The 27,048-nt window shown below is 41.1% G+C and overlaps 1 protein-coding gene across 4 annotated transcripts in view; it reads right to left on the bottom strand.

Moving 5' to 3' along the window:
• dennd6b (DENN/MADD domain containing 6B) overlaps positions 1-27,048 on the bottom strand; it is a 113,439-nt gene that overhangs the window by 33,867 nt on the left and 52,524 nt on the right. For all 4 annotated transcript variants that reach the window (XM_063072895.1, XM_063072898.1, XM_063072897.1 and 1 more), the window contains exons 12-14: positions 16,872-16,966; positions 14,332-14,397; positions 296-360 (exon numbers count right to left, since the gene is read on the bottom strand). In XM_063072895.1, the coding sequence (XP_062928965.1) occupies positions 296-360; positions 14,332-14,397; positions 16,872-16,966 (226 nt within the window). The remainder of the gene's footprint in view (positions 1-295; positions 361-14,331; positions 14,398-16,871; positions 16,967-27,048) is intronic.

Here is a 27,048-nt window from a genome sequence, read left to right as displayed (position 1 = left end):
ACCCTTTCCTCCTGTACAATTTCTAGTCTCAAAATGTCTTGTTTTATCCTTAATTCAAAGAGGCTTATCTTGCTCCCCCCCCACCTTTACATTAATCTCCATCTTCCACCTTATGCCTAGTCACATAGTCCCCAAGTCTCTTTCCGTTTTACAGAACAGTGATAGGAGCACAACTGCCTTATTACCTCCTGGCTAGGTAATACATTAAATCAGATCATGATTTTCATTTCTGTACAAAGGAATTCATGATTCAACCCAAGATTTCTAACCTACCTCCTCAAATTTAAACAATTACCTTTAAAAGTCGTTTAATAAATGCCTTGTCCTTGTGCAGAAAAGTTCTGTAAGACGTATAGATACCTGCACAGAAAGTAGAGATTTAATAAATCTTTCTTTGGTGCTCACTTTGTGTGAGCAAAATTTGATCACCCACTGTCACAACCTGTAATAGCGTTCATTTTTTTTGTTGCTTTTCATTCCAGTATCCACATGTGTAATAGGTTTTGTCCTTATAAAACCTCAAGTGTAATTATAGACTACCTGAGGCCTGGACAGTGACAGGGTACCTCTGTCTCAGAAACACCCTGTCACGGAGGGTATTTCTGAGATAGAAATACCCTGTCAAAATTGAGGGAGAGCATTAAACTAAATTTGAAAATTAAAATGATCAAAGTATCTACATAGGATGGCTCATTTTAAACACAATTTTGCAGATTGGATTCTCAATTATCAAAATGACCTCAGTAACGGCTGGAAGAATAAGTAAATGGGATAGAATAACAGACTTATCTTTCCATTTCAGATACCATTCAAATAAAGCTTCTTCATATCCCCCTTCTATAAAATGCTTATTCCATTTTTCCTCTTTATTCTTCTCAACATAAAATTAAAACTATGTCTTCCCTTTTCACCTGCTTTAATTTGAAATCTGCTCTTAGCACCTTTAACTGTCATCTGCAATCCTGGAATCTATACCTTCCCGGATAATTTATATATTTCAAAAAGATTACTGTTACAAAACCAATCCACAGGGACCACACTGCATAGACCCTTCTAATCTGAAATATGTTTGCAATTCCTCACTACTTTCTTCCTTGTGCTCAATTTTATGAGCATGAAGTCACTTCTCCATTAATCCAAGGCTCCAGTTTTGCTTATGGATATATTATATGCTATTTTGGCAAATGTTTTTTGTAAGCCAGTATACACAACATCAACTACACTACCTTCATCAGAACTCTTATAGTGTAATAAATCTACATTAAGTTAGTCAATTAGGAATGGTGCTTAAGAAATTAGGACTAAATCTCATCAATACCCACACTTTTCCAAGTAAGCTCTAATTTTTTTCTATTTCTGTTTCCACAAAACTTAATGCTCTACAGTTGTTTGCTTTTCCTTCACCCCTTTTGAAAAGTGAAACACCCTTTCCAATATTTCACTTAACATGCACATTCCATTATTTCAAAAAAGATCATAAGATTTTGGTTAAAGCCTCCAGAATTTCTACCCTTATTCCTCTGCTCTCTGGAGCACAATCAATCAGCACTAGATGACTCTCCTATAACAGGTTATCAAGTACCTCCTCCTTTTCTATCTTTAACCTAACCATTATGGTACCACACTTTAGTGAAGGCAGGCGGAAAATACTTATCTTGAATCTTAATCATACCTTCTACCTCTTCAAGACTTCTGTATTTTGTTTTGTGTTATCTGCTGATCCATATTTCATTAATACTGTTTTATTTCTCCCTTGTACTCTTGGAACTTCAGATTATAACTCGACTTTCTATTGAAATAGTAACCAATATTAATTAAAGGCTTCTTTTGCTGTTTCATTTTAGTCATCATATCTTTAGTCACTCGGGGAGTTCTGATGCCTCCCCCCCCCAAGAGAAAATGTGTCTTCTATAAGCCATTTTCCTTATGATGGCATCTTCCGACATTGTTTTTAACTACTAATATTTAATTCCACTTTAAATAGGCCAGATCAAATCATGATCTCTAGGAATGGTTTTGGTGTAAATTCACCAGTCTTATTTTCCACACACTAGGTATTCAAGCAAATAGGCAAATTAACCCCTTGCAACAACATTGTCTTCAGTTGTTCATCTTACACCGGAATCCTCAATCTGGTAAATGGTCTAGCAATCAGAACACACTCCACCTGGATCTTTGGTCCTACTGCAAACTAACCTGACACAAATAGCAGACCATTCATCCCACTTATGCAATTAATCTATTGTTAGTATAAACAAACTACACACTTTGGTAGTAGAAATAAATGTCCAGAATGTTTTCTAAATGGGGAGAAAATCCAAAACTCCAAGATGCAAAGGGATTTTGGGGTGTTCTGCACAAGGACTCCCAAGGTTAACTTGCAGATTGATTCAATATTGATGAAGGCAAATGCAATCTTAGCATTCATTTCAAGATATCTTGAATACAAGACCAGGGATGTGATGCTAGGCTTTATAAGGCACTGGTGAGGCCTCACCTTGACTATTGTGAACAAATTTGGGATCTTCATGTAAGAAAAGATGTGCTGGCATTGGAGAGGGTCCAAAGATGGTTCACAAGGATTATTCTGGTAATGAAAGGGTTATTATACAAAGAATATTTGATAGGTCTGGGTCTGTACTTGCTGGAATTTAGAAGGATGAGGAGGGATCTCATTGAAACCATTTGAATGCTGAAAGGCCTACATAGTGTAGATGTGGACAGGATGTTTCCCATGGTGGGGTAGTCATGGACAAGAGGGTACAGCCTCAGGATAGAGGGGCGTCCATTTAAGGCAGAGGTGCAGAAAAATTTCTTTAGCCAGAGGGTGGTGAATTTATGGAATTTATTACCATAGGCAGCTGTGGTGGCCAGGTCATTGGGTGTATTTAAGGCAGAGATTGATAGGTTCTTGATTGAATACGGCATCAAAGGTTATGGGGAGGAAGCCGCAGAATGGAGTTGAGGAGGGGGAAAAGATCAGCCATGATTGAATGGCGGAGCAGACTCGATGGACCAAAATGGCCTAATTCTGCTCCTGTGGCTTGTGGTCTTATGGAAATTAAGTGAAATTCAGTTCAATGGGATTGGTTTGTCAGGTAGGGAGCAAATGTAACCAAATATATTGATCCAATCACACAAAAGGCACACCAGAAGCAAGTTCAAGTCAATTGTCAGCTGATTGTATATACACACACACACGCAACCAAAGGAAACACTTTTCCTGACCACAATGTACCCAGAAAGCATTTATCACTCACAGCACATAAACCAAAATATTACCATAAATAAATTAATAGAATATAATTCAAATGCATGTAATTTGCAGTGCAGATAAACAGTTTGAGATCTGGTATGTCACCAAAGACGCTAGCAAATTTCTACAGAAGTACCGTGGAGAGTATTCTGAGTGGTTGGTATGAGGCCCCAAGCATGGGATCGAAAAAAAAGCTACCAAGGGTTTTACACTCAGCCAGCTCCACCATGGCCTCCCACCATCACAGACATCTTCAAAAGATAGTGCCTCAAGAAGGCGGTATCCATTACTGGGGATCCTCATCATCAAAGTCATGCCTTCTTCTCATCACTGCCGCCAGGGAGGTGCTACAGGAGCCTGAAGGTGCATATTCAACTTTGTAGGAACAGCTTCTTCCCCTCCATCATCAGATTTCTGAACAGACCATTGACCCATTTTGCTCTCTGTTTGCACTATTTATCTTTTATATATTTCTTACAGTATTTTATTATTTATTGTACTGTACTGCCTCACCCAAATGATATTAATAAATGCAGATAAACAAGCAGGAATCGCCTGTCTGTGCTTACAAGAGCGTGCCAACATGTGAACAGATCTAGCATAACCAAAACAATGTGCAGGAGATTGGTATGGTGGCCCAGAAAATTTGAAATTACAGTTGCGTGGGAAATTTGAAATCAGTGCGGATTATCGAAGGATCCGGATTACAGGTAGTCGGATTAGTGAAGGTCGACCTGTATAACAATGAAATGGTTATGGTTTTGTACTTGGATAAAGACTTGATCAAGTAATGACAGATCTCATCATGACCACGTTCAAATATTCCCTAGTTAAAGAGCAACAATTCTTCATCGTTAATTGGGTTGACTTGCAAAGTGAAGTGCAGTGAAATAAAGGACATTCTGAAGGTTTAAAAGTAAAGTAGATGAGCTTGAGGCTCAGTTGGAAATTGGTAAGTATGATGTTGTGGGAATAACAGAGACATGGCTTCAAGTGGACTGGGCCTGGGAAATGAATATTCAAGGTCGTATCACAGTTTGAGGATAAAGGGGAAGCTTTTTAGGACCGAGATTAGGAAAAACTTCTTCACACAGAGAGTGGTGAATCTGTGGAATTCTCTGCCACGGGAAACAGTTGAGGCCAGTTCATTGGCTATATTTAAGAGGGAGTTAGATATGGCCCTTGTGGCTAAAGGGATCAGGGGGTATGGAGGGAAGGCTAGTACAGGGTTCTGAGTTGGATGATCAGCCATGATCATACTGAATGGTGGTGCAGGCTCGAAGGGCCGAATGACCTACTCCTGCACCTATTTTCTATGTTTCTATGTATCGAAAGGACAGACTGATGGGCAGAGGGGGTGGGGTGGCTCTGTTGGTGAGGAATGATATTCAGTCCCTTGCGAGGGGGGGACATAGAATCAGGAGACGTAGAGTCAGTATGGATAGAACTGAGAAGTTCTGAGGGTAGGAAGACCCTAATGGGAATTATTTACAGGCCCCCAAACAGTAGTCTGGATGTAGGGTATAAGTTGAATCAAGAGTTAAAATTGGCATGTCGCAAAGGTAATGCTACAGTTGTTATGGGGGATTTCAACATGCAGGTAGCCTGGAGGAATCAGGTTGGTACTGGACCCCAAGAAAGGGAGTTTATGGAGTCCCTCCGAGATGGATTCTTAGAACAGCTTGTACTGGAACCTACCAGAGAGAACGCAATTCTAGATTTAGTGTTGTGCAATGAACCGGATTTGATCAAGGACCTCAAGGTAAAAGAGCCATTAGGAGGTAGTGACCATAATATGATAAGTTTTAATCTACAATTTGAGAGGGGGAAGGGAAACTCGGAAGTGTCAGTGTTACAGTTGAACAAAGGGAACTATGGTGCTATGAGGGAGGAGCTGGCCAAAGTTCAATGGAACAATACCCTAGCAGGGATGACAGTGGAACAGCAATGGCAAGTGTTTCTGGGAATAATGCGGAAGGTGCAGGATCAGTTCATTCCAAAGAGGAAGAAAGATCCTACGGGGAGTAGGGGGAGGCCGTGGCTGACAAGGGAAGTAAGGGACAGTGTAAAAATAAAAGAGAAGAAGTATAACATAGCAAAGATGAGTGGGAAGCCGGAGGATAGGGAAACTTTTAAAGAGGAACAGAAGGTAACTAAAAAGGCAATACGCGGAGAAAAAAATGAGGTACGAAGGTAAACTAGCCAAGAATATAAAGGAGGATGGTAATAGCTTCTTCAGGTATGTTAAAAGGAAAAAAATAGTTAAGACCAAAATTGGGCCCTTGAAGACAGAGTCTGGTGAATTTATTATGGGGAACAAGGAAATGGCAGACGAGTTGAACAGGTACTTTGGATCTGTCTTCACTAGGGAAGACACAAACAACCTCCCAGATATAATAGTGGCCAAAGGACCTAGGGTAATGGATGAACTGAAGGAAATTTATATTAGGCAGGAAATGGTGTTGGATAGACTGTTGGGTCTGAAGGCTGATAAGTACCCAGGACCTGATGGTCTGCATCCCAGGGTACTTAAGGAGGTGGCTTTAGAAATCGTGGACGCTTTGGTAATCATTTTCCAATGTTCTATAGATTCAGGATCAGTTCCTGTGGATTGGAGGGTGGCTAATGTTGTCCCTCTCTTCAAGAAGGGAGGAAGAGAGAAAAAAGGGAATTATAGACCAGTTAGCTTGACGTCAGTGGTGGGAAAGATGCTGGAGTCAATTATAAAAGATGAAATTATGACACATCTGGATAGCAGTAACAGGATCGGTCCAAGTCAGCATGGATTTACGAAGGGGAAATTGTGCTTGACTAATCTTCTGGAATTTTTTGAGGATGTAACTATGAAAATGGACAAGGGAGAGTAAGTGGATGTAGTGTACCTGGACTTTCAGAAAGCCTTTGATAAAGTCCCACATAGGAGATTAGTGGGCAAAATTAGGGCACATGGTATTGGGGACAGAGTACTGACATGGACTGAAAATTGGCTGGCTGACAGAAAACAAAGAGTAGCGATTAACGGGTCCCTTTCAGAATGGCAGGCGGTGACCAGTGGGGTACCGCAGGGTTCAGGGCTGGGACCGCAGCTGTTTACAATATATATTAATGATTTAGATGAGGGAATTAAAAGTAACGTTAGCAAATTTACCGATGACACAAAGCTGGGTGGCAGTGTGAAATGTGAAGAGGATGTTATGAGAATGCAGGGTGACTTGGGCAGGCTGGGTGAGTGGGCAGATGCAGTTTAATGTGGATAAATGTGAGGTTATCCACTTTGGTGGTAAGAACAGGAAGGCAGATTATTATCTAAATGGAGTCAAGTTAGGGAAAGAGAAGTACGACGAGATCTAGGTGTTCTTGTACATCAGTCACTGAAAGCAAGCATGCAAGTACAGCAGGTTGTGAAGAAAGCTAATGGCATGCTGGCCTTCATAACAAGGGGAATTGAGTACAAGAGCAAAGAGGTCCTTCTGCAGCTGTACAGGGCCCTGGTGAGACCACACCTGGAGTACTGTGTGCAGTTTTGGTCCCCAAATTTGAGGAGGGACATTCTTGCTATTGAGGGAGTGCAGCGTAGGTTCACAAGGTTAATTCCCAGGATGTTGGGACTGTCATATGTCAAAAGATTGGAGCGACTGGGCTTGTATACTCTGGAATTTAGAAGGCTGAGAGGGGATCTTATTGAAGCATATAAGATTATTAAGGGATTGGACACGCTGCAGGCAGGAAGCACGTTCCCACTGATAGGTGAGTCCAGAACCAGAGGCCACAGTTTAAGAATAAAGGGTAGGCCATTTAGAACAGAGTTGAGGAAAAACTTTTTCACCCAGAGAGTAGTGGATATATGGAATGCTCTGCCCCAGAAGGCTGTGGAGGCCAAGTCTCTGGATGCTTTCAAGAAAGAGATGGATAGAGCTCTAAAAGATAGCGGAATCAAAGATTACGGGGATAAAGCAGGAACTAGATACTGATTGTGGATGATCAGCCATGATCACAGTGAATGGCGGTGCTGGCTCGAAGGGCTGAATGGCCTACTCCTGCACCTATTGTCTATTGTCTTTTGGAATGATGCAGCTACCAGCACTAGCTATTGGACTTCATTCTGCATCTTTTAGTTTGTGCTATTAATTGCTGAAAATGCAAGTTAGAAAAGCTTGGTAAGGACAATATGGTAACTTGGTCCCGGGTGGAGGACAAAAGCAACTGTTTATCTACTTAATCATTAGGATTTAGGTACTGTTAAATATGGCCGATAAAAATAGAATGAATTAGAGCCATATCAAATATAGAAAGAGAAATCAAAGGTAGAATTGGTTAAAAAGAATTAAGAGTTATAAACTTCCAATATTTCTAACCTTAATTAGTTGCAAGAACAAAGCTTAAACATCTCAGCTAAACAGACTGATTGGAATTGCATCAACTGTTATTAAATTGTTAAGACTGATTTAATGGAAAATGAATGTACAAATCCTGTAAGTTCATTCCTCAAAATTATGGAGTTGAGAGCAGAAGTGGCAACAAATCAAAGACAAGGATGTGTTGTCTCTCCCTGATTATTACCTCCTTCCTTCCATTGTTGAATGTTGAAAGAAGCAGGAGTGCAAAAAGTCATTCAGGATTTCAATATCCATACCAACCATGGCTTGGTCAGTGTTGGAACAATATCATGCTTCCAAATGACAAAACATAGTCCCTGTTTAATACTGTAACATACAATGTAAATTAACTAGATTCAAAAACTAGTATCAAAAACTAAAGCTCAGTTGTGCGCTGCTTGTATTATTGGCAAACTATTCTACCAGCAGGTTAATAATTAAGAAAATGTGTTACTGCCTGAAAGCAAAATAATATATTTGGTCTTAAAATAAGTCTAAAAAGGCTAGCCAATCACAGCAAAGTGCCTTGGAGATGCGGACATAAGCGTTTGGACTTATGCAGGGACTCTGGTGCAGAGAGGAGAGTTCTCTACTCCGAGGACAACACCCCAAGGGTGTTGTCAAAGCCGAGCTACGTTGCTAGGCTTTAACAAGACCATAGCAACTAGCAAATACCTGGTTAAAGGTCAGAGGCAATTAGCTGAACTGAGCAGAAAAAACATTTAATCAGAACAGGAACATCTTGTAACTGACAACATTCAAAATGAACTGTCAATTTTTCATGGCTGGATTAGGCAAGAAAGTCATGCATTAAGATCAAGGCTTAGGTACTTGAACATTGTTTCATGGTATCTGGCATTCATTCACCTGACAGATCCAATTTTAAAATCATGGTCTAAAGAGAGAGAAAAAAAAACAAAGAAAATACAATAATTGCCAGTTCTCCTACCTGTCTCAGTCTGGAATCACTGTAACTTTCCCGACTGGTATTTCTGGTATGTAATTAAGTGCCATAAATAATCTATCTGCTCAGTATAAGTTGCAGCTAATATTTACATATTTGCAGATTAATCATTTTAAACTCTACTAGAGGCTATGTTCTCTCTTCACATTTGTGACACCCTCCATTGTGTAGCGTGGCACTACCACCATGCCAGTTTGGATAGATTGAAAATAGATTTGGCAGCTTACAACTGGGCATTCATCAGACTATCAGCCGTCAGTTGCAGTGATTCTGCCACAATATGCAGCCTCAAGACTGGCAGTGCTCTAGTTTTAAAATTGAATTGAATTGACTTTATTTCTTACATCCTTCACATACATGAGGAGTTAAAATCTTTTTGTTACGTCTCCATCTAAATGTGCAATGTACAATCATAGTAATTTATAATAAATAGAACAGTCGATGTAATATAGAGTACACCCAAATCAGCGTGAGTTAATCAGTATGATGGCCTGGTGGAAGAAGCAGTCCCGGAGTCTGGTGGTCCTGGCTTTTATGCTGTGGTGCCGTTTCTCACCTACCCTGAGAAAAAGACAGCATTCACCTAATTCATTCCCCTCATAATCTAATATGCCTCTACAAGTTCATCCCTCAGCCTCCTACTTGCTAGGGAAAAATAGCCCCAGCCTATCCAGTCTCCCTTGTAACTCAAGCCCTCCAGTACTGGTAACATCCTTAAGAATCTTTTCTGCACCATTTCCAGCTTATTGACATCCTCCCTATAGGCAGGAAGGTGCACAACATTTCAAGTGTGGCCCCATCATCTTCTTGTACAGTCATAACCTGATGCCCCAATTCTTTGTCTCCCGTAGCAAACCAGGAGCAGCCAAGTCATTTGACAGCCAAAGAAACAGGCTCAATTCCCTGCTCCAAAACTGAAAATGGTAGCTGCAACAATTGTTACTCACAATTTTTTGCCTATGTTTCTTCATGTTTTGGCCAACAACTGTTTCTAAAAATCCTCAAAATTGTAGCAGAAATAGAATTCCTTTGGGAGCATTTCTTCCTCTCCTTCTTCTGAGTAGGTTTGCTATCTCCTAGCCATCTTCAATTCAAGAGAAGGTTGCCAATGCCTACAAGCTATTATTTCCACAATAAATCTTCAGCACTTGCAGTACCATTACTGGCAACTTGAACCTTTGGATAAGTCTGTAGAAATGTAAAGAATTACACCAAAAGTGAGAAGAAATATTCCAGCAACTAATGTATACGATCACTTGATATAGTTATTGCTGGAGAGTTCATTTATGATATTTAAATTAATCTTAGCTGTGTATGCCTTCTTCATAAGTATATGCCTGTCAAAGCTTTTGTGATGTCCATAAAGAAAGGACTACATACTATTAAATTTCTTCTTCAGAAAAGTCCAAATCAAATAGTAAAAGGAGGCTTATTCCATTTAATTTCATACTCAAATAACCCCTATTTAAATTGTAGGATGAACTTCATAAAATTGAAGCTGAATTATGGACAAGAAAGACAAAACGATATTTGCTTTCTATTGTTATGATTTGCTAAAATCTGTAGCAAGGATGGGTAAGGTCTGGGTTCCAAGATTGCGTAGGCAGTGAACAAAGTTGATGGTTGGCAGGAATGAAGGGCATGGCAGAATCCAGATGAAGGCCAAAAGCCAGGGGCGATGGAACTGAACCAGAGGGAGATGGTTGTCCGAGCCACTCCAAGCTGAAGTCATTTTTCAGTAGGTTAAATAATCTGGCCACTGAAGTAGAGGCCTGAGGCTGCAAGATCTGTAATTGTGCCAGGTTAGGACAACCCTGCACTTAAAGAATCAATGAAAACACCGCAGAGCCAATCTAATCAAGAAAAAAAGCACAACAACAGATTCATCACTAATAATAAAATGGGGGAAACACAAGACTATTCCAAAGATAAATACCAAAATCATGATCAGAACTGGAAATCTATAGGCAATATAGGTCCAGCTGAAGAAAACAGATGTGCATTTCACAATTACTTTCACTAAGGATACCCAGAATGTATAGATAAGGAGAGGATTAGGATCAAAACAAGTAGTTAAACGTTCCTCAAAGTTGAAAAATCACTGATCCAAACACTAAGTTATTCTAAGATACGACAATAAGCACGGTAACTACAAAGGCTCTAGCCACAATCTTGCAATCTTAACTTTTTTTTTTACAATGCCAGAAAGGATTTTAAATGTCAAACAAGAGAGAAATTACATATCTAGGAAATATACAGCAGCCAATATTGTGGAAGAACTTTTAGGACAATAATCCTGACAGATAATATTTGGTACATGAAAGAGTAAGAGATTTTTATTTAAGACAAATCATGCCCAATAAACTTTATTTTATTGCTTGAATTAAGTATCACATAGCAAAATTGTAAATAAAAGTTAAAATAAGATAAAGTCCAAGTCTGAAACTAAATCAGCTAACAGACAAATGAAATTGAGTTACAACAGCTGCTTAACAGCAGTTTACCAGAGGCTGAAAAATTCAATGTTCATGCCATTAGGTTGTAGACTACCCAGATGGGCTATGATATGCTGTTCCTCAACACTGCACTTAAAACTGTTCCCCCACTGTCACTCTTTTCTCTCTTGTCCTGATCTATCTAATTCTTCCCACATTCACTCTGGCCCCACTCCATCATCCACACACACTTCCTACTGGTTCCCCTCTCCCACTGTTCCCATCTGACAAACCCACCTCCCTTACTTCACTCCATGCTCCATTTTTCTCTCCTAACAGATTCTATTATCTTCAGCCCTTGGTCTTTTCCATCAATCATCTCCCAGCTTCTGTTGCTAATTCCAATCTCCCTTGCTCACCTGGATCCATCAATCACTGGCCAGCTCTTGCTCCACCCCTTCCCTCCACCATTTTATACTGGCTGTAGGACCATGAGACCATAAGATATAGGAGCAGAATTAGGCCATTTGTCCCATCAAGTCTGCTCCGCCATTTCATCATGGCTAATCCATTTCCCTCTCAGCCCCAATCTCCTTCTTTTTCCCCGTATCCTCTCATGCCCTGACTAATCGAGAATCTATCAAACTCTGCCTTAAATATACCTAATGACTTGGACTCCACAACTGCCTGCGACAACAAATTCCACAGATTCACTCCTCTTTGCTAAAGAAATTCCTCCTCATCCCCATTTTAAAAGGATGTCTCTCTATTCTGAGGCAGTGTCCTTTGGTTTTAGACTCCCTCACCATAGGAAACATCCTATCCATATCCACTCTATCAAGGCCTTTCAACATTCGACATAGGTCACCCGTCAATCTCCTGAATTCCAATGAATCACCAAGCCCAGAGCCATCAAACATTCCTCATATGACAAGCCTCTCCATTCCACACTCATTTTCATGAACCTTCTTTGAACAATCTCCAATGTCAGCACATCCTTTCCTAGCTAAGAGGCCCAAAACTGTTCACAATAAGGGGCCTCAGCAGTGCTTTATAAAGCCTCAACATTACATCCTTGCTTTTATATTCTAGTCCTCTCGAAATGAATGAACATTGCATTTGCTGTCCTCACCACCAACTCAACCGGCAATTTAACCTTTAGGGAGTCCTTCATGATGATTCCCAAGTCCCTTTGCTCCTCTGATTTTTGAATTTTTCTCTCCATTTGGAAAATAGTCTTCCCTTTTATTTCTTCTACCAAAGTGCATGACCATACATTTCCTGACACAACATTCCATCTGCCACTTCTTTGCCCATTCTCTTAATCTGTCGAAGTCCTTCTGTAGCCTCTCTACTTCCTCAAATCTACCTGCCCTTCCAGCTATCTTTGTATCATCCACAAACTTGGCCACAAAGCTGTCAGTTCCATCATCTAAGTTATTGACATACAATGTAAAAAGAAGCAGTCCCAGCACAGACCTCTGTGGAACACCACCAGACACCAGCAGCCAACCAGAAAAGGCTCCTTTTATTCCCACTCATTGCGTCCTGCCAATCAGCCAACTCTCTATCCATACTAGTATCTTTCCTGTAATACCATGGGCTCTTAACTTGTTAAGCAGCTTCATGTGTGGCACCTTGTCAAAGGCCTTCTAAAAATCCAAGTACACAACATCCACTGATCCTCCTCTGTCTATCCTGCCTGTTAATTCTTCAAAGAATTACAACAGATTTATCAGCCATAATTTTCCCTTAAGGAAACCATCTCCTCTAATATAACCATATAATAATTACAGCACAGAAACAGGCCATCTCAGCTCTTCTAGTCCGTGCCGAACTCTTACTCACACCTAGTCCCACCAACCTGCACTCAGCCCATAACCATCCATTCCTTTCTTGTCCATATAGCTGTTCAATTTAACTTTAAACAACATCGAACCTGCCTCAACCACTTCTGCTGGAAGTTCCTTCCACACAGCTACCACTCTCTGAGTAAAGAAGTTCCCCCTCATGTTACCCCTAAACTTTTGCCCTTTAACTCTCAACTCATGTCCTCTTGTTTGAATCTCCCCCACTCTCAATGGAAAAAGCCTATCCACATCAAATCTACCTAACCCCCTCATAATTTTAAATACCTCTATCAAGTCCCCCCTCAACCTTCTACGTTCCAAAGAATAAAGACCCAACTTGTTCAACCTTATCTCTGTAACTTAGGTGATGAAACCCAGGTCACATTCTAGTAAATCTTCTCTGTACTCTCTCTGTTTTGTTGACATCTTTCCTATAATTCGGTGACCAAAACTGTACACAATAATCATCAGTGCACTTGAAGGGTTTCGACCAGAAATGTCAACTATCCAGTTCCTTCCATAGTTTTTTTCAGATCCTCTATTTTGCTCCAGATTCCAGCATCTGCAGTCTCTTTTGCCACCCAGATGTTGGCTGAATTAGAGAATATTAGCTATAAGTAAAGGTTGGAAAAATTTGAATTATTTTCTCTGAAGCATGAGAATGAGGCTGAGGGGAGACTTGACAGAAGTTTATAAAATTATAAGAGACATAGATAAATAGTATGAATAAAATGAGAGATGGAAAGTTTAAAAGGAAATATGGAAGGTAAATTTGTTTAAATCACTGAGAGTGCCTGGAATGTATTACCAGAGACTGTGGTAGAAACATAGTGTTATTTAGAGGAATTTAGGTAAGCATATGAACATACAGAAAATGGAGGTATATGAATCATATGCAGGCAGATGGAATAGTTTAATTCGGTATAGACATAGTAGACCAAGGGGCCTGTTCCAGTGCTGTACTATTGCATATGCCATTGATAGATTCTTGATTGGTCAAGGCATGAAAGGATATGGAAGAAGGCAGGAGATTGGGGCTGAGAGGGAAAATGGATCGGCCATGATGAAATGGCAGACCAGACTCAATGGGCCAAATGGCCTAATTCTGCTCCTATATCTTATGGTCTTACAGTCTTTAAATTCTGTGTACTGTTGTTTCTAGCCCTTTTGCCTCTTGTTGGTTCAACTACTAGAATACAATGAAAAATCAGACCAATCAGAGACAGGCTTGAGAGTCAAACTGGATAGCATTGGTCTCACTGCACACAACTCAGTCCCAGATCTTTATCTACTACATCTGAAGGGATTTGAATACAAACTTAAGGAGGAAACAAACTATGCCTTTCTAACAGATTCTTTCAGACTCTTGACACACATAATCCATCTTCAAACTAATAAACGAAAGATTCGAATTGAGAAGGTCTCAAAGTAAGCGACAGCCATCCAGTACCTGGTTTTGTGTCGGGAGTCCTAATCTTTGTCAATTTCTTCACTTTTATTTGTTTTGGTAAATCACCTGAAAAACACAGTCTAATGAGAATGTAGAAGCTCTAATTCTAGCAGCTATAGAGAAGATGGAAAAAGCAACACATGAGCTTAAATCAGGCTAGATATTTGACCAATGATATCAAGCGTCACACAGAAAATGGAGGGCAAGCACAGAATTCAATAAGAAATCCAGTGAGATAAACATCCTAGTTCTGTAACAATGGATCATAAGAAAGTACTAACAAGACAAGGAATCTTAATTCTTTATATTCTCTTCAAAACTTTAAATATCTGACTCTGCATATATTCATGATGGCATGCGGTTGGCACAATGGCAGTTTCACTGGTGCAACTATTTCACCGCTCCAGCAACCAAGATTTGATACTGATCTCCAGTGTTGTTTGTGTTGAATATTGCATGGGTTTATTGTTTGCTCCACTCTCCGCCACATTAGTTGCACTGGAAAAAGTGTATTGTAGGAAACTGGGGATACTACTAAGTACATTTTGGAGAACCTACAGCACAGAAACAGGCCCTAAGGTCCTATACGTTCCTTTTGTTTAAAAGAATAGATTAAAGGGAAATCTATTCTCAAAAGGGAAATAAAAGATGGCACGGTAGCTTAGCAGTAAGTGCAATCACTTTACAGTGCCAGCAATCACCAATCAGGGTTTGCTTTCTGGCGCTGTTTGCAAGGATTCATTGTTTGCTCTCCCGTGACTGAGTTGGGGTTTCCTTCAGGTGATCCAGTTTCCTCCCACATTCCAGAGACGTATGGTTAGGGTTAGTGAGCTGTACGCATGCTACGTTGGCATCAGAAGCATGGTAACACTTGCAAGCTGCCCCCAGCACAATCCTCACTAATTTGATTTGACGCAAATGACGAATTTCACTGTATGTTTCGATGTACCTGTGACAAATAGAGCTAAAGATTGATCTTTAATCTCATTAAATCTTTTAAGAAGTGGAGTCCTGGGATCAATGGGATTACTCAGAACCAGCAAAACTCAATGGCCAAATAGTCTAATTCAATGTCTTCAGGAAATATATATTTTAATTTTCCTTAAGTCAAACTGCCACTCATACTTTAACTTAATACTTAAGTTTGTCATTCTCAAAGTAAAAGCAAAATTTGAGCAGTCTATGACCACCCTTCCTCAAGGGATCGTTTACAATGAAATTATAATTTTTTTCCTGGCCCACTAGATATGACTAAGTCTAAAATAGTCTTTTCCCTAATTGGATCCCTAATGTATTGTTCTAGGAAAAGTCCTGAATGAATCCATGATCTTGTCTTGAAGACTACCTTTGTTAATTTGATTTGATCAAAATTATTGTATTATCTTTGTTACAAGCTCCCGTTATTTCTTAGTTGCTACTTCCTCCAACAGTTAGCTATCTTTACAGGATGCTAACACTTTCTCCTCTTTGTTCTTTTTTAACCTCCATCGAAAGTGATTTTAATTCTTCATCATGTGAACCAGAGGTTTATTGTTCTAAAGACAACAGAGGTACCACAATCCCCAACGCTTTAACTCCTCCCTATCTTTTATATACTGTTCATCCTTGCAAAATATAAAATAACCTCAAATATTCAATTTATAGTTTTGGTCATCGTGCAACCTATAGAGGCTATTAAAGACACATCATTCTTTGCAATATAGATTCATCCATTTTGTTTTTTTAATTTTGAATAAAGTGGGGTGAATTTTATTTTGAATTTAATAATTTTACCTAACCTTGATGCCATTTGCTGTTGCATTATTACAAGCACCTAAAATGCCCTTTCATGTCACACTCTGTATGTTATAGTTCATACATTACACTGCCCCATTATCTTATCCTTTTCTTTAACCCTTTACATTTCTAACTCACCTTATCCCCAACTCCTCACTATTTAATTTGAATCCCTTTATGTATGTTGGATATGGGTTGAAAAGGAACAGTTCGTGTTGATGTATAAAGTGATATCAGATTGAGTCCAATACAAGCAGAACATAAATTTGAGAATTTGGTCACTCAAATTCAGTGAAGAGGGAAAAGGAGCTGTTGCTTTTTGTCCACAATACCAATGCAGCTTATATAAGGTAGAAGAGTAATTAATAACTTTTACATGTATATTATTATATTATACATGTTCATACAAATTGTCAACAGGATGAAGTAGAAAAGATAGATTTAGCTATCCATAGGAGGTTATGGCTTGAACTACTACACATTATTTGGAAGTATGTGTATGACAAAACTATTCCATTGTACAAAGATTACAATTGTAGATATATAGACTTCTGTGTCTTCAACCTCTCTTACTCAGAGGTGTCACTTAAAGAGCAGTGTGATGTCACTTAAATGTGGCACCTTAGAAAAGAAGGTTTGACAAAGGGGAGAATGTTGGATCTTTCCTTGAAGGCTTTTTGTGCTTGGTGAAAAAAAGCCAACCCCTTTTTCTTGAACACTGCACCCTGCACATATTTGTGTTGTAATAATCATTCTTTTCTTACCTGACATTTTGATTTCTCCAAGACGAATAATATGCGGCCAGTGCTGGAATGTTTTGATGAAAAAAGGATTGGTCACTCCTAAAGCAACATTTGGCCTGTCAAACAAAATCACAGCACCGAGTTGATACGGACTACAAGAAATAACAAAAAAATTCTTGTTGGCAAGAACACATTCTAGCTGCAGCACACAGAAGACAGAGGAAGTTCTTGCAGCACTAATCTTAGTAGGAAACTTTTGAATCTGTCAAACTAAATGGTTGGTGCAATGGACAGCTGGCTTAAAAATATTATTTGAGATGGAGCTTAGCCCTTAGATTAATGGATCACCTGGAAGCCAATCTCTCCAGCTCGGGTCTGATGCCCAATTGCAATGTGTAACTATGGAAACCAACATTATTTAGTGCTAGATAAAGGAGGTCAAGGTTTATCCCCAATCAAGGGCCATGTAATGTCAAATGTATTCTATGGAATAACTGGAACACTAAGCAGCTGCCATTTTACTAATGGTATCTTCCATGAAGTGATGAAGAACTACAACAAAGCTTAGGTGACTGTCATAAACATCTCCTCAGTGCAAAAGGCTATAGGGTCTCAGCTACTCAGCAGTGGGCAAACTAAATAAGAAATCGCCCCACCATTTCCTTTGCAGTTACTTGTCAGCCAGGTGGCCTGGACTTCTGAATGCCATCCAGTTATTGATATGCAATCAACACAACCTACAAATTCTTAAGGGTATCTTTGGTGAACATCTAAATTGCCCTCTTCAGATTTTCAGTAATTACACTTATATTCTAAGAATGTAATTCACAGGAAGCACTGCTAAGGCACATGCGATTACAGACTAGCCACTTATGTTAAGCATAAGAGTAAACACTTGAATATTTGAAAATGCTATTGACATTATCAATTTTTGATAACTCATGCTCTAGGTTAAGACTTACCATTCTAATTAGGCTGTGATGGAATTGGTGGTCATTTTTCTCTTACAATAGCCAATTCTTTCTGCAACTCTATGACCAAGTTGCAAGACAGAACAATCCCGAACTCCTAACAACACACACAGAATGCTGGGGGAACTCAGCAGGCCAGGCAGCATCTAGGAAAAGAGTACAGTCGACGTTTTGGGCCAAAACCCTTTGGCAGGACTGAACTCCTGAATTCCTTTTACTTATAAACAGCAATCTCACCCCACTATTCCCACCCTCACCTTCAATATTCACTGGGAAGAAGTTTAAAAATTTTTGTTCTAACCTCAAGCATTGAACCACTATCTCCATCAAATCGCAGGTTCATTACATCATTTTAAAACAACTCATCTACCTGCTTCCAATTAAACTCATTGCCTTGTTCTTGTTACATTTCAGAATAAAACAACATGACATCCTTGTTTTTCACAACAGGTCACATTCAGACATCTTTCATGAGTCTAAGGATTAAGGAAAGCGAATATGCATTACAGTATAATTTTTATGCATTTATAAATTTCGTTTAAATATTTTAGCAACGAAGTTGCTATTTGATGATGGTGTTAATGATGTATATATAAATATCATTAAGTAAAGTAAAAGGTAGTTAAAACATTTAGAAATTAGGCATTAAAAACAACCAGCAATTCAAATTTCTATTCTGGTAATTGATAAATGCCTCTTAAGTATTATACTCTGCAATTCCCATCTCAAAATTCTCAGCAGGAGTTATGTGAATATACTTCAAGAGGGTGAACCCTCACAAGGCATAAGGCTCTGATTTGTGTAACTGTCTGGGTTCTGAAAACGTATGCCTACCAACTGCCTGAAGTGTTTAAGGACATTTTCGAACGCTCTCTGCTGTGGTCTGAGGTTCCCACCTGCTTCAAAAGGGCAGCAATCCTACCAGTGCCCAAGAAGAGAAGAATGATTACCGACTGGTTGCACTCATAATGAAGTGCTTCAGGAGGTGGGTTATGACTAGTGGAAGGACCTGGACCTGCACCCTCTACAATTTGCTTACTGCAGCAACAGTCTACAGTACAGGGAATTACATTGGCTCTCCACTGATTTGGAGCACCTAGACAATAGCAAAACATAAATCACTGAAAAGGATCTGGTGCTTTCCCAGCATATATGACAAATAAATTTTTCTCAGGCTTCCAGCCGCCGTACAGGTTTCAATTATAAACAACAATTCAGTGTCAAACTCTGCCATCTTCATCAGGGATGATGCCTCTGCATGCCTAGTCCAGTGGTACAGTACTTATACCCTGTAGTTTGTCCCTCCTGATTAGTTAGTCCTCATCAAATTAGGCTTCCGCTCTCCTACCTTGTTTAGAATCAAATTCCAGTTCTTACTTAGAGCGAGACCTTCGTCTTTGTTAAAGTTTTTTTCCTCCAGTTTTATTTCAATAGCTTCCTTTACCAAACTGTCCCGAAAACCTTAGGCACAGCACAGTAGTTTTGAGCTGACAAAGTCAATCCTACGGCCATTGTGTATGCGATGTTCTGCTACCACCGATTTCTCCAGGTAAAGATGACACCTTCGTAGTATGACCTCATGAACTCTAGGCACTCTAACAGTTCCACGACCATCTGAACAGTACACATCCAAACATTCAACTTACGATAGAAGTGGAGAAGAATTGTTGCCTCCCATTCCTGGACATCCTAATATGATAAAAACCAGACAGTAGCCTTGGACATGCTGTCTATCAGAAACTCATTCATACAGACTTTTACCTCAACAATATCAGCCACCATCATGCCTCCCAACGTACAGCGGTTCTTTCTACTTTGATCAACTGTGCAAACACTACTTTGGACCCAGAGAGTTTCCCTGAAGAAATAAGATGATTATGCATGATGTTCCAACAGAATGGCTACGAGGTGAAGGAAATCAATTGGACCCTAAAAGGGCCAACAAAAAACCAGGAAACCTAACAATGAGGAGGAACCTGTTGCTACCGCCTATTTTGCTTATACTTCCATGGTTTCTGAAGGGATCGCCAGGATCCTGAAGAAATGCCAGATTAATGCCATCCACAAACCCATGATGCTATACGGGTCAAAGGTGACCTGGGAATCAGGTCAGCTGGCGTTTGCAGGATTCCCTGTGAATGCGGAGCAGAGTATATCAGCTAGACAGGACGCACGGTGGAAACCCACATCAAGGAGCACAAGAGGTGTATCTTTTTGGGTTATCGGGAGAAATTGGTGGTAGAAATCACAATGGCTATAGGATTGACTTCAACAGCACAAAACTACTGTACTGTGCCAATGGCTTTTGGGACCGCTTAGTAAAGCAAGCCATTGAAATAAAATTAGAGGAAAAGAATTTTAACAAAGATGAAGGTCTTACTCTAAGTAAGAAATGACATTCGATTGTAAACAAGGTGGGAGAGTGGAAACCTGATTGGATGAGGACTAACCAATCAGGAGGGATAGACCACAGTGGTATAAATACCACCGAACTAGACATGCACAGTTATCATCCCTCATGAAGATGGCAGACTTTGGCATCGATACGTTGGTAGTAATTAATACCTGTACCCAGCTGGAAGCCCGAGAAGTGTTTATACATCAGGCTGCTGATGTTCTATATCACCAGCAGTATAATAATACAAAGCTCTTCCTTTAGTTACCCTTCTCCAGCTCTGCGGGTCTCACTCAGAGCAACAATGTCAAAGTTGAATTTTTGGAGTTCCTGGGCAACAAAGGCAGTTCTCCTCTATGGTCGGTCTGAGTTTGGGTTATCCATCAGAGTTCATATATTCCAGGTTCCAAATTTCATAGTTTCACTTCTCAAAGTTTTTCGACTGCATGATGGTGATCCCTCTGGACGCAGCTTTCCAGACAGGATAGGTGAAGCAGACTATTTTTAGGGCACCTTTTCTAGTCCCTTCCCAGTTCAATGTGAGCAGAGTATTTCCTAAATAGGGCTGATCAGACGTGAATACCACTGCCAAACAACTTTCCTGCTTCTGTCCAAAAGTTGAGCGACTGAATCAAGTATTCACCGCTTTCGTGCCAGTTCTTGACTAGGAGCTTCCAGCCATCACATTGCCTGCTCCCGTCGCCCTCCCCCGATCGCCAAAAGACTTGAAGAAGTGGCCCACAGAGCGAAGACGCCTGTGCGTGTATTTGTTTAACGTGTACTTGATGTTGCATTCCAAGAAGCACACGATACTTCACAAATCAACCAACTGATTCCAATGGCACGGAAACCACGACGATTGGAGCTGATGGATTTGTTGCAGCCTTCATCCGCTTTCACAGCCGTTGAGTTCGAAGTAACTTCGTCTGCCTGTTCCACCGTTGAGGTCTTGGTTGGATTGTTCTTTGTCAGGGACCTCACCCTCGACCTTACCGCCATGGGTGACCCTACCAGGAGCATAGCTCCAGATGGCATCGCTCTCGGGATCTCAAGACCACACAAGCTTCTCCACCATGACAAGGTGACAATCCACAGAGAAACATCTTTTTCTGGAAAGGACTTGATCCTGAACAACCAAGGATCCGTGGAGTTGGTTTTGCCATCCGAAACAGCCAACTTCAGAAGCTGACAGAGCAACCACTGGGAATCATTGAACACCTCATGACTCTGCGAATCCAGCTTGTCAAGAACCAACACGCCACCATCATCAGCACCTATGCTCCAACTCTGGATGCTGAAGATAAAGTAAAGATGAACTTCTATGCCCAACTTGACGACGTCCTTTCCTCTGTTCCCAACAACGGCAAGATCATTCTCTTGGGAGACTTCAATGCCAGAGTCAGGAAAGATCATAGGCTCTGGACTGGAATAATAAGCAAGGAAGGAGTTGGCAAGGTCAACGCCAATGGAACACTCCTCCTCACCTAATGTGCTGAACACAACCTGGTGATTACAAACACCCTATTTCGCCAGAAAAACAGGCACAAAGTCTCCTGGCAGCATCCACGCTCCAAACACTGGTACCTCATCGACCACATCATCATAGAATCTGAGGATCAACAAGATGTACTGATAACAAGAGCTGTTACGGGTGCCGACAAGTGCTGGACAGACCATTGACTCATCTCGTCCACCATGAGAATAAAGATTCAGCCCAAAAGGAAACACCAAAATCAGAACACTATTAGGAAATTCAATGTTGATATCCTTCAATGTACAGAAGTTCCAACAAAATCTTCAAGAACAGCTGCCTCAACAAATCCCACCAACTGTAGAAGAACACTGGAATCAATTGAAGAACGCCATCATCACTTCCTGCAAAGAAACAATTGGGTCCAAGATGAAAAAACATCAGGATTGGTTCGATGATAATGACAAACTACTCCAACAACTCATCGACGAAAAGAGAAAAGCTTTCATCACCTTACAAAATGACCAACAATCGGCTACCAAAAGGAAACGCTATCAGGAATGCAAGGCTGCAGTCAAGAAGAGCACCCGAAACCTGAAAAACCAATGGTGGCGGAAGAAAGCTCAGGAAATCCAACAACTAGCAGACGCCAATGACACTCGAGGCTTTTTCAACACAATTAAAGCTATTTTTGGCCCATCCACTCATGGTCAAGCCCCTCTCAAAAGCAGAGGTCATTCAACCATCCTGAAGAGCAATGCTGACATCAATTCTAGATGGAGGGAGAACTTTGAAGATCTTCTAAATTAAACCATCTCATTTGACAGGAATGTGATTAACAACATTTCAAAGCAGCCCGTTGAAGACTCCCTAAGCAAAGTACCAACAATTGAAGAAGTCAAGGAAGCCATCAAAACCTTGAAAAAAAACAAGGCCGCTGGACTCGATGGAATACCAGCTGAGGTCTACAAAATTGGAGGTAACCCGCTTCCTTACCAACTGCATCAACTTCTCATCAAGATCTGGATAAATGAAGACATACCAGCAGACTTTAGAGACTCAACAATCGTTACCATCTACAAAAGGAAAGGCAATTGATTCGAATGCAAAAACTATCGTGGAATTTCCCTGTTAGCAACAGCAGGAAAGATCCTCACCCGCATCATGAACAACCGACTCAAGCCTTCAGCCGAGAAGATCCTTCCAGAGACACAAGCCGGTTTTAGGACACCACGTGGAGCAATCAACATGATCTTCACAATGCGACAACTATAAGAAAAATGTCATGAACAACTTCAACCTTTGTACATGGCATTCATCGACCTCACCAAAGCCCTTGACTCGGTATCAAGGGAACTCCTATGGAATGTCCTATCCACCTATGGATGCCCTGAAAGGTACATTCGAATCCTGAGACTCCTCCACGATGGCACGCTTGCCATAATCACGGTCAGCAACAGTAACTGTGAGTCTTTTCAAGTTAGATCAGGAGTAAAACAGGGATGCGTGATTGCCCCAACTTTGTTCACCATCTTCATTGCGACAATCATCCACATCTTCAAGGACGACCTACCCCCAGGAATCGAAATTGTCTGCAGAACAGATGGCAAACTTTTCAATCTTGCCTGTCTCAAGTCCAAAAACAAGACATCCATGAGTTCCCTCATCGATTTCCAATACGCAGATGACAACAGTGTTGCAAGCTCTCTCAGAAAACCACCGACAACAGATTCTGACTGCCTTCAACCGTGCATACACAAAACTTGGACTTACCATCAATTCCAAAAAGACTCAGATCATCTACCAACCGTCACCAACTGAGACAAATTGGATAGAACCATCAGTTCAACTTGGCAAAACAACCCTGGAAAACGTGGACCACTTTCCATATCTTGGAAGTCACCTCTCTTCCAATATCGACCTTAATGACGAGATCCAACATCATCTTAAATGCGCTGGAACAGCTTTTGGATATCTCTGAACAAGAGTCTTTCATGATCGTGACATCTGAACAGACACCAAAATGTTAGTGTACAAAGCAGTGGTGATCCCAATGCTTCTGTATGCATCAGAAACCTGGACAACATACCGACGACATCTGAAGGCACTTGAAAAGTTCCATCAACGCTGTCTTCAAAACATCTCAAATATCAGCTGGGAAGATAGAAGAACCAACGTCAGCGTGCTAAATGAAGCAAAAATAACAAGCATTGAAGCCTACGTCATCAAGAGCCAACTAAGATGGAGCAGCCATGTTGTTCAAATGAAAGATGAACGTCTGCTGTAACAAATCTTCTACCCCCAGCTTAAATAAGGCAAACGTAAAAGAAGCAGACAGCAGAAGAGATTCAAAGAAGTCTTAAAAGCCAACATGAAGAAATGTAACATCAACATCAACAATTGGGAAACCAATGCCAAAGACAGGAAACTCTGGCAAGCCATCATCCAAGAAGGAACAGCAACTTTTGAAGCCAACAGATGTGCAGAATTAGAAGAAAAGAGAAGAAAATGGAAAAAGAGGCAGCAACAACCAAAGCCCGATCTGCCATCTGGAACTACCTGTCTTGAATGCAGAAGAACTTTCAAAGCTAAGATTGGACTCATAAGCCACTTGACAGCCCAAAAAAAGATCAACGGAACGAAGACCATCATCCTCGACCTCGAGGGATAGCCACAAAATAATACAAAGGTTCAAAAGTTCATTTATTATCAAAGTATGCATGCAGCATATAACTCTGAGATTCATCTTCTCCAGCTAGCCATGAAACAAAAAAAAACCTTGGAAGTCTAGAAAAACATCAAACCCACTCCCCCATACAAAGAATGGCAACATGATCATCAATCCCAAAACCTCCCATCTAAAAAACTATCAAAATGCGCCCTGCAGCAACATCAACTCCCAACCCCCCTGCCCCCCCCACACACACACACCCACACACACACACACACACAACGAACAAACTGACCAAACGGCAATAGAACATCAACCCCAAACCACCCCCCAACAAAAAAAATCTAACAGACTCACCAAATGGCATCAGCACATCAACACCTAAATTCCCCGCACAAAAAACTTGCCAAATGGCAACAGAACGTCAACCCCTAAACCCCACCTCCTTCCCCAAAGAACTAACAGGCTTCCCAAATGGCAATAAGACAGAACCAGTGAAAACACAGAAATAAAAACCATAGAACTGAAAGAGTCCACAGTCCATTATCTAATCCATAAATCGCAGAACTTCGGTAACATCCTCTAACAGTATCGGGAGAGACAGAGATACCAATCAAATGCAGAGGCTTTCCCTCCAGCAACAGTGAGCAATAGGATAACACACAAGACTCCTTCTTCAGCAGCAGAGAGATGCGTCAGCAGCAATCAAGAGGCAGGTATTTGGTGCTGAACCCCCGCTCGTCTTCCGCATTCATTTCGATGTTTCAATCTTTCTTGATGCTTTAATCAGCAAATTAATGGACTCTTTACTCGGCGAAATGGAGTCAATCACGGGCTCACAACCCGTCACTAAGCTTCTTCGCCTTAAGACCGCTAGCATTGGCTTCCTGGAATTTTTTTGGAGATAGCAAAGCACTACATCACTCATTCAATGAATCAATCTCCAAACTGTAAATCGCAGGCTCTAACAGTTCCAGAAACACATTTAAGATAAAAAGCAGTTGTTGACCAAGGATGCCTTGTATGCTGCCACTAACTTCATATTAACCAGTATTAATCACCAAGATCCCAAACCTGGGCCCATATACTGTACCTCCCTCTGGAACCAGATCCTCAACTTCCACATTGCAAGATATCATCTCCTTCCTCATTGACAGTCAACACAGGTACACCTCACAAACAAAAGAAAATCTGCTGATGCTGGAAATCCAAGCAACACACACAAAATGCTGAAAGAACTCAGCAGGCCAGGCAGCATCTGTGGAAAAAAGTACAGTCGACACTTTGGGTCAAAGCCCTTAAGTAGGACTGGAGAAAAAAAAAAGATGCAGAATAGATTTAAAAGGTGGTGGGGTGGGGGAGAAACACAAGGTGATAGGTGAAACTGGGAGGGGGAGGGATGAAGTAAATAGCTGGGAAGTTGACTGGCGAAAGAGATACAGGGCTGGAGAAGTGGGAGTCTGGTAGGTGAGGATAGAAGGCCATGGAAGAAAGGGGGGGAAGAGCGCCAGAGGGAGGTGACAGGCAGACAAGGAGATAAGATGAGAGAAAGAAAAGGGGGAAAAAGAGGACAGGGACTGGTGAAGGACGGGAGGTGGGGGGTGAGACATTACCGGAAGTTCAAGAAGTTGTGTTCATGTCATCAGGTTGGAGACTACCCAGACAGAATACAAGGTGTTGCTCCTACAACCTGAGCGTGGCCTCGGCGACAGTAGAGGACATGGATTGACATATCGGAATGGGAGTGGAAAGTGGAATTAAAATGGGAGATTCTGCTTTTTCTGATGGATGGAGTTTAGGTGCTCGGCACAACATTCTCCCAACCTACATTGGGTCTCACCGATAGACAGGAGGCCACACCAGGAGCACCGGACACAGTGTATGACCCCAACAGACTCACTGGTGAAGTGTTACCTCACCTGGAAGGACTGTTTGGGGCCCTGAATGGTAGTGAGGGAGGAGGTGTAGGGGTACAGGAGGCCACACCGGGAGCACTGGACACAGTGTATGACCCCAACAGACTCACAGGTGACAGGAGCAGCTCAAGTGTGCAAGCTTGATCTAACCTGTGGCTAAACACCATTCAAATGCCTCCTATAAGTTTGTCAATGATGCCACAGTCATTGGAAGAATCTCAGGTGGCAATGAGTGCAATAAATCAGCAGGTTGAGTGGTGTTACAATAACCTTACACTCGGTGTCAGCAAGACTAATGAATTGATTGTGGACTTCAGGAAGGGGAAGTCAACAGAACACACACCAGTCCTCATTGAAAGGTCAGTAGTGGAAAGGGTGAGCAGCTTCAAATTCCTCAGTGTCAACATCTCTGAGGATCTGTCCTGCCCCAACACATCGATGCAATCATGAAGAAGGTGCCTCAGCGGCCCTACTTCATTAAGAGTTGAAAGGGTTTGGTATGTCACAAAAGTCTTGCAAATTTCTATAGATGAGTGGCGAAGAGCGTTCTGACCGCTTGCATTACATGGAGGCTTCAATGCACAGCATTGCAAGAGGCTGCATAGGCTCACTCATGGTCACAATCCTCCCCTCCACTGAGGACATCTTCAAGAGGCAGTGCCTGAGGATGGCCGCATCCATCATAAAGAGCTCTCACCATCTGGGACCTGCCCTCTTCTCGTTATTACTGTCAGGGTGGAGGTACAGCAGCCTGATGTCCCACACTCAATGATT

Source organism: Mobula hypostoma, chromosome 20, assembly GCF_963921235.1.
Source record: "Mobula hypostoma chromosome 20, sMobHyp1.1, whole genome shotgun sequence".
In the NCBI taxonomy this organism is placed as follows: domain Eukaryota; kingdom Metazoa; phylum Chordata; class Chondrichthyes; order Myliobatiformes; family Myliobatidae; genus Mobula; species Mobula hypostoma.
This window is presented reverse-complemented; position numbering and strand designations above follow the sequence as displayed.